The sequence below is a fragment of the Patagioenas fasciata genome, chromosome 1 (genome assembly GCF_037038585.1).
Source record: "Patagioenas fasciata isolate bPatFas1 chromosome 1, bPatFas1.hap1, whole genome shotgun sequence".
Classification (NCBI taxonomy): domain Eukaryota; kingdom Metazoa; phylum Chordata; class Aves; order Columbiformes; family Columbidae; genus Patagioenas; species Patagioenas fasciata.
The window spans coordinates 122568205-122583287 of NC_092520.1; the positions used below are offsets into that span (position 1 = coordinate 122568205).

Sequence of the window (15083 nt, forward strand, 5' to 3'; positions counted from 1 at the left end):
AAGGGCTATGATTATCTTTAATACAGTCCTTTTATGTCCTCTGTGTCCTCATCATCTATATGATGTGTTGGATATATATCTTTCTTTGCCCTAAAATCAATTATACCAGATCTAAAGGTTGATTTACTTCTGTGACCCGTGTTGATCACTTTTGTGGTCTGTGTTCATACCACACGTGCTCTCCTGGCATCCTGTGCTCTCACGGGACAGTGTTGCACGTCAGTTCTTGCTACTGCCATCCTTCACGATATTCAGATATCCTCCAAAACTGTTCCAAGCTGTACCCCAGCATCATCAAAAACCAAGTTGCTTCTGCTCTGTATCCTGACTGACCCCAGCTTCATTTAACATCTGTCTAGAGGCAGACCACAGGGCAAGCTGGGCAGTAGGCTTAGACCAGATGTTATACTTTGCTGAGCTGTACTGCTTTTCTCTGGAAACAGGGTGTTAAGAATTCAGCCAGACTACAGTTAACACGACTCTGGACTCAATGCTGGGGCTGGGAAGCGGTTGTTTGCAGGGAAGTGTTTAACAAGTACAAGCTCACACGGTTGAGATGAGGATGAGCAGCCGGAGCTCAGGAGTTCTTTTCACAGCTATGCCATGGGCTGCTCTTGAGCAAACAGCTCGCAGACTCAGCCGCAGGCCTGGTTCAGCAGCGTCTTGCACTGAGCTTGCAAGGTTATTAATCTTTCCCTTCTAAAAGAACTTGCCTTGGTCCATTTATAGAAAAGACTGTATGAAAAAATTCTGGTCATTCTTATATTTCTCTGAATTACTTTTGCAAATTAAATCGACTTTACCAATGCACAGTTAGAGATGTCAGCGAACTTAACTCCACAGCTGCAAAACATCTAATGCCTCTCATTGCTGAAAGTGGTATTTCCTGTTAAGACTGCACATTTTGAAGGGAGCCAGTTTGGTGGGATGTTAGCACTTCCTATGCTATAAATAGACCAGATGAGTATCACTTTCAATCTCAGGGGAATACATTTCTTATTTCTTGAGGGAAGTAACAGTTCTCTCTGGCAGGATTCTCAGGGAGTTTTATACTTGCTGATGATGTCTCCTCACACTCAAGATTCGACTTGCTTGTTAATGAATGAGCGTGCTTGTTGCAGTGTGTTGACATTTAGAGAACTATTAATAGCTTCAGAGGGAAAATACTGCAGCTAATGACAGAAACATCCTTGCTGCTTTAGATTGCTTGGTGGGCAGAAAAGAACACTGTGGCAGACCGTAGGTTGAATATTAAACAGACACCAAGGTTTGTGAGAAGGTGAGCTATCAGTTTATTCATAGATTTCCTTTTGTGTTGGAAGTAAGGATGACTCGGCAAACAGGGTTCCTTGGGGACAGAGATCTAGAGGTAGCCTCTGAAGAACTGCGCGTGTCTCGCTACAAGACAGATGTGGAGGTGCTGGAGAATGTCCAAAAAAAAGCAACAGAGCTGGTGAGGGGTCTGGAGCACAAGTCTTACAATGACTGTCTGAGGGAACCAGGGCTGTTCAGCCTGGAGGAAAGGAGGCTGCAGGAGACCTTACAGCTATCTATCTACAACTACCTGAAAGGAGGTTGTAGCAGGGAGGGGGTTGGTCTCTTCTCCCAGGTAGCGGTAGGATGAGAGGAAACAGCCTCAAGTTGTGCCAGGGGAGGTTTAGATTGGATATTAGGAAAAGTTTCTCAAATGAGAGGGTTGTCAAGCTCTGGCACAGGCTGCCCAGAGAACATGTGAAGGTATTTAAAAGACATGTTGATATGGCACTTAAGAACATGGTTTAGTGGTGGGCTTGGCAATGTTAGGTTTATAGTTGGACTCGATCTTAAAGGTCTTTTCCAACCTAAAAGATTCCATGATTCTCCCTCATTGTGCAGCTTGCACATGCTACATCCTCCATATTTGTGAGCCCTACTGCTGTTGTTGTAATGCAGAGGCTAGTACAGGAAGTCCAGGTAATTGAATATGCTGGCTCAGTTGCTCATATTTACAAGCTTAAAAAAATAAAATACTCTTTTTTTGTTCAGCATTTTTTTCATCTGATTACATGAGCTGAGAAGCTGCACATGTAAATGAAAATAACAGAGCTGGGAATTTGGTTAATATTGGCCTTGAATGAGAATGCTTCCTGTTATTTTTAAACACTCAGAAAATGAAATCCCAGCCCCTTGATCCCACTCAGGTGTAGAGATAAAACCATAACGAATGCAGGCAGCTAATACATGTTTGTTTCTTTGCCTCTGCCTTGTGTGAGGATTTGAGAACCTTGTCAGGAACAGCAACGAGAAGGTTCTGGGGAAAGACCATCCCACAATTTGAAATGGCTAGTACTGTATCCTAAAATAAGTGTCTTCTCTATGGTGTGTGCCATCAGGGTGCTGCAGAGTGTCACATCAAACAGCACTTGCTGAGCCATGCATTTGATTTTAAAATTACATAATAATTGGGACTGCAGAGAGGACAAATGAGTGGATACCGTGACAGAATCCAGCTGTTCTTGGAGCACCCAAAAGAAGCTGGATTTTCGGGGATAGTACTGTTAATTTTTGAGTGTTAAGGGAGTTAGAGGCCATCTGAGAGGAGATGCGTAACTATAGAACAAGCAGTAGGAACTATACCTGTGTGACTGCAGAAGGTAGCAGAGCACTGGGCTTCAGGGCCTCATTTGGTTATTTATGCCTGGCCTGTCAAGCTTTGGTTTGTTTTTTTTTTCCAATTATTAACTGCTCAGTTGAAGAAAATGCATCTGCTCTGTTGGCCAGTGTAGAGGCAAGTAAAAGGCATTGAAAAAATTCTTCACACTCTGATTTATTCATTCCCAGACTTCAGTCCATAGATAAGCAATAGTTTACAGGGTAGTTTTAAGTCATCTACAGCCATTCTTCACAGCAGTGCTGCACAGTAAATCATGTAGTATTTTATTACAAAAGTTTAAAGGTTAAAGGCTTTTGAGGGTGAGAAGCAGCATGTGGAGTACTGCTGGTCCAGTAGACTGCGAGGAAAGCTGAACAAGTTGGAGGAGAGCCGGGAGGTCAAGCAGCCGCTTTTTATCCCCGAGAACAGGTTGCAGTTCCTGGACCCTGAAGCAAATGAATTAATTTGCTTAATCACTTGGTGTTTCTGCTGCAACAGAATTTCCTGGCTGAGTTACTTCTTTATAAAGCTCTGTCTTGTTCTGATTTTTCACTGCTTGTTAAATGTACTTACCTGTACATAGGCATATAGGCATGTAATTACTTCTGGGATGATCTGTTTTCCCCTCACTGCCAGACTACAGTAATTTTCCATCCATTTTCCTTTCTAAAAGCTGCTCTCTTGTCTCTCCTTCATCAGTTACCTCACTAACATGGCTACCATTTGCTCTTTGTTTTGTTTTGGTTTTTTTTGTTGTGGTTTTTTTTTTTAATTCTTAGGTGAGACAAGTGTTTGTGCAGTGGGTTTTATGGCACCATCCAGGTGTGGGTACAAAACAAAGTGTTGAGGGAGAGAATTAATCACCGCACTAAAATGAGCAATGTTTTGTTTTGATCATTTTGCATCTCACCATTGCATTTCAACTAACAAGAGGTTTCTGTCTTTCACCGACATGCTTCAACTGTTCATTAAGGTTTTGCCGCTCACTGTCATAATCACTAACTGCTTGGGTTTGAAGGTAATTGTCTTTATTTTCTGGTTCATGCTTCAGGAAAAATTAAAACTTGATGCTGAGAGGGAAAAACTAGAGAGGCTTCAGGAGCTTTACTCCGAGCAGAAGACGCAGCTTGATAATTGCCCTGAGTCCATGAGGGAACAATTACAGCAGCAGCTGAAGAGGGTCAGTAGCAAGTTTCAAGATTGCACTTTTTTGTTGTTTTTTTTTTTTTTTTAAGAGTTAAGTGTAACATATTCTGTTTCAAGTATCCAACAAAGTCTCTGAACATGTTTGCAACTTATACTTACTAATAATCACAAGGGTTATGTTTTTTTGTGGAATGCTTGTAATGGATGCTGTGTGTGGTGGCAAATGAGCAGAGTGCAAATGGGCAGATTAGAAATCATTTTGTGTTGAATGTTTTTAAAGTGTTGCGCCACTTGCCTGTAACTAGCCGCTTAGGGCTGCTAGATGGCGTGGAAGTGGTTGTGATGTTTAGATGGATGGTGGAGCATTGCTCCTTACCTGTGTGAACAAAGACAGGAATTGAACTTTAGTCAGTGGGATCAGCCATTTTAGCAGCACTTTCCTGCCTCTATAGTTTGATCCTGTTGTAGTGTCCCCCTCCTTTTACAGTGCTGTAACAGCTGTCTCAGTGAAGCCATGGATAACTTCTTTTTTTCAGTGTTTAACTTAGCTGTTAGCCTGAACTGTCCTTTGCAAAATTAATTTTGGACATTATACCACTTACTAAAATAACTTTGGTTTTTCCTACATTCTCTAAAGTTCCACATTGGTATCATAACCTTTGCATAAGGTCTAACAGCAACTTGATTTTATTTTGTTTTATTTGCAACTGGAAAAGTTACGATATTGTCTGTGAAAGTACAGCTGTTTTGTGTGGAAAGATTTATTATTCGTTAATGTTATATGGGTTCTACAACACATAGACCTAGCTTTAGTGGGGGGTGAAATGACTTTCAAAGCATCAGTATGGCAAGCTCAAGAGGCCATCTGAAAGTCAAACTAGGTTGTGAGGTTTTTTTGTGTTTGTGGGTTGGGTTTTTTTTTGTTTGGTTGGGTTTTTTATTTTTTTATTTTATTTTATTTTGATTTTCTTTCTTTTTTTTTTTGTTTTTTCCTGGTTTGAGTTTTTATAGCAGGAGTAAGGTCTGTAAGAGCAGTGACCAAAAAAAGTATTATGTAATCTCTCATACATACTAAAGGGAAGGGAAGCGTTTCCTGTGCAGTCGTGTACTTGAATGTATAAATTCATGAGAAGCTGTAGTCTTGTTGCTGTGGGATGGTAGTAATTTCTTTTTCACTATTGGCTACCAGGAGGCTTCTAGAAATCTTGTTTGTTGGGGTTTTTTGTTTGGTTGGTTGGGTTTTTTTGTTTGTGTGTGGGTTTTTTGTGTGTGTTTGTTTTATTTTTTCTTTTTTTCCAGTTGGCTTAATAATGATTTTGGTTTTGAAGGTGGGTTGAAACTTGAAATGTAGGGGTGCAGTTAAATACACAGTTGGATCTCTTGCATTATTCCAGGCAAAGTGTAGTGAAAGTCAGCTGAGGCTGCTGTGGTTGAAGCAGTACAAGTTATCACTGAATTAGTGCACAGCATCTCTGAATCGGATACCAAGTGTGAGAGAGAAGTTACGAAATTACTGTATCATACCCAAAATGTAGAAAATCTCTTCTTCCCTGCGAATCAGCCCAGGATTAAATACCTGAGTTTGCAGTAGGTTATGTTGTGCCACTTCACTGCCAATGCAGTGGGTGTGAAGGTGATGAGTTCCCTTATTGCTTTGTCTCTGGGGCTTCAGTAACTCCGTAATTTGTGCCCAGGGGAGCAGGCAGATGCTTTCACTGTGGCAGCTGCCCACAGAGTGGGTCTGGAGTTTGGTTTGGGGTGGGCAGTGGGCAGCGGGCAGCTGGCACCCTCTGGATCTGTCCTGGTGTTTGTATTGAATAGACGCCGTCTCTGTTGGGTTGGGAGGACACTTCATCAGAGATGGGTGAAACCTGGGGGCTTGTGGAAGGCATTGAGGGAAAACATGGATCTCCCTATTGGCTTATTTACAGTGGCTTATTTACAGTTAATTAGCACGCTTCATCCTTCACTGTTTGTATGAAAGCACCACAGCTTGTTTGGTCTCATGTGCCTGAGAGATGTGCATAGCACGAGAATGAGAAAGATGCCTGGATTCCTGCAGAGAGCTGAAGAGACATTGTCCAGTGCTAGGAAATGCCTTACTCTTCAGATAAAATTCTCCTAATTTGCAGGTGGTGCGGACTTCCCACCGCATCCTGAAGTAAGGGCCATGTTCTCTCCCACCAAATTTTCTCCAGTGCTATTACAGAAGTAATGGAGATGTTGGAGAAATGTATGGTTTGGAAATCCAATAAAGAACCATTGTGTCTGTGGTTTGTTAATAGGTAATAAGTTACAACATTTTGATGTCCATTGATTTTTAATAAAAGGGAGGGAGTATACTTGCTCCTTGCTTCAGGAAGCCATTGCCTATAGTGAGAACAACTATTCTACAAGACCTCTGCTGCTGAGTAGCACCCTTGCGAGGGTCACGGTGAAGACTCGGTGGGCACCCCTCGGAGCCAGACCTCGTACCCCTACCCTTGTGCCCTGCTCCCGCCAGCTGCCCGGCCTGTCGGTCCGCATGGCCCTGCCTGGCTGCTGATCACGCTGCCATGTGCCTGCAGCTGCTCCAGAGCTGAGCTACTGCCACCCACCCTGTGGAGGGCTTTAATTTGAAAATGGACTTGGTTTCAAACTAGGTACAGGTCTGTTTTTGTTTTTTTATCTCCAGTGGATGCAGTGATACCAAGTGTGGTAAAATTCTTGTGCATCTCACAAAGAATATAGCTTTTCATGAGCTGAACTGGCTATCGCTTGCCTTTTTGGCTATCATTTGCCATCTCTGAAACTTGTCTCTTCTTCTGCTTCGGTAGCAATTAATTTGATATAAAATAGTCTGAACATGTTGACATGCAAAGCCTGTTTGTTTTGAATGCTGAAGATGGCCAGTTGGTTTGAATGAAGCATTTTTGTGTTGTAGGTAACTGCTTTCTTGTAATTTTTATCCCACATCTTTGCTTTTATTCTCTTAATTACCTCCTACAAGTCGAAGGCACATCTTTGAAGAATAATGGGAAGATGTTGGTGTTTTGTATAGTAACTTGCATTCTTCAGTTTCTGCATCCTGTGTCTTTCCTTGGAAGCTGGTTTTGAATGCCTTTATAGAGGCCTATCTGCTTGTCTCAGTCACTAACCTTTGGCTTAGGTTGAAATAAGAATAAGGTTAACCTGCATTTCTCTAAAATTATAAATTGCTTACAGGATGTATCTTTCCTTATTTAACAAGTTATGTACAATGTGCCTATTCTAGCATTTAGTAATACTGCAATTATTAAAAACACCTTTTTCTTCAGAAGTTTGGAACTTGTAAGTAGGGATTCATGTTACGAATATATGGGTATTGCAGGAGGGCGATTAGCATTCACTTCTTGTGCTGAAAAGCACCCTAAGTTTTATCTTGACAACCATAAGTGGAAGACAGGTGTGCTGTTATTTCTTAGGTCTTTAGCATTCAACCTCTTTTTCCTGATAAAACCTGGCCTTGGTCCAGGAGAATGCATAAAAGGGGGCTGACACCTTTTCTGAAGTAGTAGACTTACTGCCTAGGGTGGATGACTAGAGTCTTTAATTGTGTATTTCCACGGGGAACAATTGTCAGATCCAGAGCAACTGGTATGGTTGGACATCACAGCTGAGGTGATGGCAGCGTGCTGATAGCATACAGCCCCACCTATCTTTTGTCTCATCTGCATGTCTGCTAATAAAAACAGTGCTGGTACTTGGATTAGACCCGGAGAAATTCTAACTGCAGTTCAGACTCCTTTGTTTGAGTGTGTATTCCCAAAATTGGTTAATTCAGTGTGCAGTTCTCTGGTGTTACTGGGATGATACATCCTGTCCTTTTGGGTTGGTAAGCAGGTGCTGTCACAGTTTGGCACATGACGACCTTACCAGGTGGGTTCAGGCTTCGGTGGTGCCTCAGCAAGGCTACAGCAGAGTCATCCTAAGAGGCACCAGCTCAATCTGAACCCTGCAAAGCAGCTCCCTCACTGTGATGGTGCTTCATCTTTATCAGTGGGGGAACAGTAGGAGCAACGGAGAAAGAAACATCAAATAACAATTAGCCATATTTTCTCTCATTATGACAGTAGTTCATTAAAAGTGTTGAATTCCTGTTTAAACATGTTGTACAAGATATGTAAATGCCATTTTAGACTGTGATTTTTGCAAGTACATCTACTCTGGTGTCAGTGAAAGCGTAATTACTAATTTTTCTTTTTTTCTTTTGCTTAAGGATGCTGATCTGTTGGACATAGAAAGCAAACACTTTGAAGACCTGGAATTTCAGCAGCTTGAACATGAAAGCAGGTTAGATGAAGAGAAAGAAAATCTGACACAACAACTCCTGCGTGAAGTAGCTGAATATCAGCGTAGCATTGTCAGTAGAAAGGTAAAAGCACAAACAACTTGATTCATTTGTTCTTTATTGTTGAGCATAAAGGAGATGAAATGGATCTGTAACCTGTCCATCTGTAAGAAATAATGCAAATCTTTCCTCTTTGGAAAAACTTTTGCACCATAGCAAAGGTGATGGCTCAATAACATCCCGCACAGATCAAATCATGCTCTTCTCCAAAAGGAAATAAATCAATAAAGTTTCATGCTCTGTTTGTATATTTGCATATGAAAATTAAAACCTTTAATTTGATACAGAAAGTACCCAAGTGTTGCTTTTGTTTCTTTAAGAAATGAGATTTGTACACTCTGGACAAAACTACAGTTATTTCATGCTGTTATTTGATCTTGATGTTCAATGATTTTATTAAAATAATAATAGAACACCAAGTTAAGAAAATACCTTAATTTTGATAATCAGTCGTAAAGGTCATATCTCAACCAATTAAATACCAGTTTTTCAGAGATCTGAAATTGTATCTCTAAACCAGTTCTATTCAGTATGTGGATGCTAGTCACCATGTTATTAAAGAATGTATGCAATTTTTCTTCTGTTTCTTGAATAAATTCTCTCTTTACTGTCTAAATCTTATTTAATTATCTCCTTCAGAGCAGTAAGCTGTTTTGTAAATACTTCATTTTCTGCTGCTTCACTCACATGGATGGGTGAGCTCTCATGAATAGGATCCTTGCTGTAGGTTGTCGTGTGCTTTGAAAATAAAACATGTAAATTGCGATTATTTTCTTTTTATATTAGGAAAAGATATCTGCTCTCAAAAAACAAGCCAATCATATTGTCCAACAAGCACAAAGAGAACAAGATCATTTTGTAAAAGAGAAAAACAACTTAATAATGATGCTGCAAAGGGTAAGTATTTATTGTGTTTTAAATATTTTTGGTGTGCAATAAAAGAGCATATCATAGAATAAAAGAACGTAGAACGTGAGAAAAGCATTGGTTGTGCAGAAGCTAGCAAATAGGTAATAATGTGACAGTCATCTTTTGTATCCATTAACCTTTAAAAAAATATTTTGTAATTAATCAGCAGATTTCGTAGGAAAAAACATTAGTGACATTTGATAAATGACAGGGTTTTAGTGTTGCCTCCTTTCTAGGGGACTCAACCCACCCAGGTGCTAAAGCTTCTGCCTGTGCTCCCTGTGTGACTGCTGGAACTGCACACAGAGAGCTTAGATTTTTGGTTTGTAGTAGCTCATACGAGGCCACCAGATGAGCTACTTTGCATCAGCTAACATCTGGCTAACTGGAAGCTGGCGTGAACACTTTGCATCCATTTTATGTTTTGCTTTTTTGGAGCACAAGTGTGATGAGGAGTGGCTGAGGGAACTGGGGCTGTTCAGCCTGGAGAAAAGGAGGCTGAGGGGAGACCTTATTGCTCTCTGCAACTGCCTGAAAGGAGGCTGTAGCATGTTTGTCTATTCTCCCAAGTAACAAGTGATAGGATGAGAGGAAATGGCCTCAAGGTGCACCAGGGGAGGTTTAGATTGGATATTAGGAAAAAATTCTTCATGGAAAGGTCTGTCAGGCATTGGAACAGGCTGCCCAGGGAAGTGGTGGAGTCACCATCCCTGGAGGTGTTTAAAAGCTGTTTAGACGAGGTTCTTAGGGACACGGTTTAGTGCTGGAGTTATGACTGGACTCAATCCTGAGGGTCTCTTCCAACCAAATGATTCTATGATTCTGTATTTTTAATTATGAGAGAAATCATGTTTAGTTCATTAAAGAGAATCAGCATTTTCAAAGTGCTGAAGGAAGACCTATTTGATTTGTCTGTGGTTATTAAATAAAATCTTTCACTATTTTTCATTCTGTATCTCCATTTTTTGTTCAATTCTGCTGTATGTGGATGAAGCTGGAGATCTGCTGTGCAGTTTCTGGCCTTCTATCCCAGCGTGTTACTTTATACACTTAAGAAAATGGCTAGCGCTTATTTGCAGTATGTGGCTGTTGGTATTTAACATAAACTATCTGGTTTTAACAGGAAAAAGAGAATCTCTGTAATCTGGAAAAGAAATATTCCACACTTTCTGGAGGAAAGGGATTTCCTGTTAGTCCCAATAGTCTAAAAGAGGTAAAGAGATTCACTGCTTTTTACTTGACCATAAGTAACTTTTAATAACACTTCATTCAAAAGCACTATAGTATTTAGTGAAGTCCTATTCATACAAATCATTTTGAGATGTGATGAAATTACTTTGTAAAGCTATTCATGTAAGTCCAAATGAGCAAAAATAGCTTCTCTTGACATTTTCCCAGATGTGACTGATATTGCCTTAATCTCTTGCCCTGGAAAAATGATGGTTTTTATGTGGGAGGAAGGGGTGTGTGGAGGGGGGTGTGTAATTTTCTCAAAATAGGCAATTAAACCTCATTGAAGTGAAGAAGAATGAGGTCTAGGAATAACTCTGTTCAAGTACGAATATGGTTCAGTCTTATTTTTGTACTGTAGATTTTACCATTGCTTCCCCTCCTTCATTCTAAGGCTCTGCAGTAAAGCATGACAACTGTACGTTTTGATCTTCTTAAAAAGCATTGGAGACTTCACACTATTTTGTTTCTTAGATAACTATTGAGCTATCTGTTTAACTATTTTGAGTAGTTAAGAGTAAAGGTGTAAAATATTTCTTGCTGAAAAAAATGAGTTAGTTTGGGTAAGGCATGATGAGACCCAGAGTTCACCTGCAGTTGTCGAGACTTCATAGGTTTGAGGGCACCACTTTAAGCCTCAAGGTCCGTGAGCAAGGTCCATGTAAGGTAAGCAACAGCCCATTGCACACATTCAGTCAGCACATGTGATATTAGCATTAAATCCCCGTATTTATTGACTTGACTTGATGAATATGCAAACTCCATTTAAACATGAAGTTATAAGTGGAGAAGCAGAAGATGTAGCATTTAAAATACGCTGACAGGTATCTATGGCTGCTGCATTAACTTCTGCTTAAGAGGTCTGATGGGACTTGGCAGATCTGCTTGTGTTGGAGCCCTGAACAAGGTCTGACCCATCTAACGATGTAGGTGTCACTGTGGAAAGTTGGGATCTTGAAGTCTAAAGCAACCACACGTCCTCTCAGCACCTGGGAAATGTGATCTTGCTTATTGGGCCTTGGAGTTCCTGGTGAGCCTGGGTGGCCTCCAGCACGTGCCAGTGGGGTTGAGCACCCTTCCTCCCTGCACGCCACGTTGCAGATGCTTAGACTTCCCGTGTCCTAGGTTGTGGTCTGACCTGGACATCTGACCTCCCACCAGGTTATCTGGCAAGTCTAAGCTTCATTGTTGTTCTTTAGAGATGGATCTATTCATTTTCTCACTAGAGAGTGGGTGATCTCTCTGAGTTTTGTCTTTGTATCCATATCATGGTTTGTTTAATCACATATATTTCAAAATGCAACTACATTAAGTGATCCTGGTGCTCTTTTTATTGAAATGGATTATTCAGCAGTGTTGTGCTGTTCACTGTAATGGAATCAAGTTAGGACTTACTCTAAGGTAAATGAGAGAAGGAACAGCATGGGTTATCTGTTTTAAACTCAGTGTCCCCATAGGCTCTCTCCTATAAACAAAAAGCCTTCACTTACCAGACATCATTTGTCTTGGTTTAGTTTTATTTTTCTCTGACTATTCAGGCACCAATTGGTGCACAGGCTGAGAGAGACTCCCCGCACGCAGGAGCTGATTTCACCACACAGTTGCTCATGTATCAGTCAAGTTTGTGGTCCGATATTTCCCAGCCTCTCCTCTCCAAAGCACGTTTGTGACTCTTCCATCCGTTGAGATGCTCACTCCCCACATGCACAGCAACAGAGAGTAACATGGCCTCACGTAAAGAGGCAGGATGTTTATCCTGGTACTTAAATAACTGAGGAAAATCAATGCTGTTTAAGAGTTCCGCATTGACAAAGATGCCTAATCTGACTCGAAACCATTTATTTGATCTAAAGTAATAGGGGCCTGAGCTAACGCATAGTGAAGTCATTAGTTGTTTTTGTTTGTTTCTTCAACCCATGGTGAATCCCCATTGAGATTGTGAGTCTGAATGTTTTTCATGTAATGATGGAGGTGCTTTTATCATCTATAAAAATGGATGCAATGTTGCACTCATAGGCTTGACAAGTTTTGGATACTGGTGTACTGCTACTAAAAGATGGTTTAGCAACTTTTATGTTTAATCGCACTGGACTCTACTGTAATACGGCCACATGTTTTGAGAGGGGAACTTCAGGATCTTACCCAGTCTCCTTCTCATTTAATCATTCATCACATGGTATCTGAGTCAAGATTTACCTCGTATTTCTAGAGTGCTGTGGTCACAGTTTTTCCAAAATTGTGTATCTGCTTGAAATAGTTGATAAAATACATTGAAAATTATGCTAATAGATAACAGGGTTGGTATTTTTTCAGCCTGCAGTCTACCATCAGTGCTAAATTCATGCATTTTTTTAAAGAAGAAATACTATAGCAGTCTGTGGCTTCTCTTACTGAATTGCCTAAGTATACATACTGGCATGTCAGTGTGCTGGTACAGTAATAGAAACACAGCCCCTTCAACACTGTCTCAATTTAAGAGCAGCGTACCATCTTGATTTAAATAATAAGTATATTTCTGTCTCATTTTTATGATATTGCTTCAACAGTGATTTATTCTTCCTTTTGCATAGCTTAGTAGTCTATGGATAAGAAGTTAGGTCATTTGACTTTTTACAGTCTGGCATCCTGTACACTATGGATTAGAATCCATTTTTTATAAATAAAATTTATTCCATTAACACCAGAACACGTGCAACAATTGTTTTCTGGTATTATAACTCAAATCTGCCTGCATAAAACTTCTCTGCAGGCAGAAGCAGCACACTCTGATGTTCATGACTGTTGGGCTAACACTAACAGCGTCTTACCCTTGTCTCCTGGTAACACCTCAAAGTGACACCCAGACAATGCAAATGGAAGGTGTTGTGTCAGTGTAACATAGAATTGCAGCGGCTTGTCCTTATGTAAGTTATTCCCAGTTTTGTCAGTCGCTTTGTTTACTCAAACTAGGTTAACAGGCAAGAAACAAATCAGGGTAAGTTATTTTATCTGAACATGGACGAACAAAAAATCAAGAAAGGAAAAGATGGGTGAACAAGATTTGTTTTCCTTTTCCCACAATCTGCTTTCCCAAGAAAGAGCCACATAATTTCTAAAGGGTATTTACATTTTAGTAAAGTCTTTTGGTCACTTAATGTACATTTGCTTTTTGATCACACAAATGTATTTGTTTAAATGAAGAATAATTTTCCCAATTGAAGTATTCAACATTTGATAAGTTTGATAATTTTATTTTTGATGAAGCATTTCAATGATAACAAATATTTGGCTGTATCACTCTAAACTAACTTTCATCGTACTGGATACATTAATACTCTTGCACGTCTTTTGGCTTTTGCTTCTTTTAACTTCTGAATTCCTCCTTTTAGGGCTATATCAGTGTAAGTGAAATTAGTGAGCTGTATGGCAATTCCACGAATATATCCCCTTCCACTCAGCCCCCCACAGATGCTGAAGCAGTTGCCACTGAGCCTTCCACGGCTGTGCTGACCAGCCAGCCACAAAATAAAGAGGTTTGTTTGAGAGACATTTCCCTTTGTTTGCATTGTTCTTTCATGGCTGCCTTTTTCTTTTCTTCTTTTATATATATATATATATTTTTTTTTTTTTTTTTGATAATTCAACATGTAGCAAAGTGACCCTAAGGCAAACTGCCGTCTGCCAGTTAGTGAGTTAGCGAATTATTTAATAGTAAAGCTGGGGGACTGCTCCTGTTATAAACTGTCCTCGATGGTGTAGATGAGACTTCAAAGGCCAAAAAACCTGAGTGCTTATGACCCAAGCAGCAATAAGTGACAATCTTTGTCTGTCAAACACAATAATGTAATGCCTTTGGAGAAACAGTCTGTGGACACATTTAATGATTACACATTCAATGGTGCTTAGGTGTTAATTTTGTCTTTTTGTAGCTTTTTTTTTTCCTGTGTGGTGGTAGAAAAAGTATATCTTGAACACCTGGGGAAAATGGGCAGCTTCTACTTATCTTTCATGAAGTCTGTCCAATCTGTGTCTTCTAGCTTACTCTGTCTTTTCCTCATTCTATGTGACGTTTTGTCCTTTGAAATCGCCATAGCAAATTTTTATTAAATCTCCTTTTAAAGGAGTAAATGTAAAGACACCTATCTTTGTGTTGCAATAAGGCAGCAACAGGTTTAGAATTTGGCATTTCTATGCTACTTCTGGTAGTTAAATATACCTTGGAGAGTTGCAATATAGCACATCTCTTTCCTGCTAAATGCTCCAATAAACACAGTGCTAAAACTGCAGCTTGTATGTGCCGTATCTCTTGAGCAATTCCAAAAAGAAAACTCTGTGTGTAATTTCTCTTTTTTCTATAAAGCTAAGATCACCTCTCTGTTCTGGATTTGTGTTTCCTCACTCTCTTTCTCCTCGCTCTATTGCTCAACTTCCATCAGTCCATTGGCCTGAGGTCATGGCTACTCATGTAGATCCTATTCCTTTATCTGATACACCTCCACCTCTGCCAGCTAAGAAACACCGCAGGCAACAACAGGTAACAGATTCAAAGCTGATAACTTGGGCTTGTTATTTTTTGTTGCTTTTGTTATGGCGGCCATGAAGTTGATTTATGTGCAAAGTCGTTAGAGTGATATGATAGATCATTAGTTGATTGCTCTTGCAGAGTGTTGCACTTAAAGGCCTTTCACATATAAAAATCAACACAATGCATTAGAGAACATTACTGAATGAAAATTCTCCTTATATAAACAGTCCAGAGGCAAATACCAATATTTATGGACCATTGTAACTGTCTGAAGACTTGCGGCAATGAAACAG

The 15083-nt window shown here is 40.0% G+C and overlaps 1 protein-coding gene across 7 annotated transcripts in view; it reads left to right on the top strand.

Moving 5' to 3' along the window:
• Positions 1-15083, top strand: part of PHLDB2 (pleckstrin homology like domain family B member 2) — a 128989-nt gene that overhangs the window by 91653 nt on the left and 22253 nt on the right. For 3 of the 7 annotated variants that reach the window (XM_065853654.2, XM_065853644.2, XM_071813734.1), the window contains 6 exons: positions 3684-3812; positions 8016-8171; positions 8934-9044; positions 10180-10269; positions 13655-13798; positions 14626-14799. In XM_065853654.2, the coding sequence (XP_065709726.1) occupies positions 3684-3812; positions 8016-8171; positions 8934-9044; positions 10180-10269; positions 13655-13798; positions 14626-14799 (804 nt within the window). The remainder of the gene's footprint in view (positions 1-3683; positions 3813-8015; positions 8172-8933; positions 9045-10179; positions 10270-13654; positions 13799-14625; positions 14800-15083) is intronic. The other 4 variants (XM_065853663.2, XM_065853671.2, XM_065853679.2 and 1 more) reach the window with 4 other exon arrangements.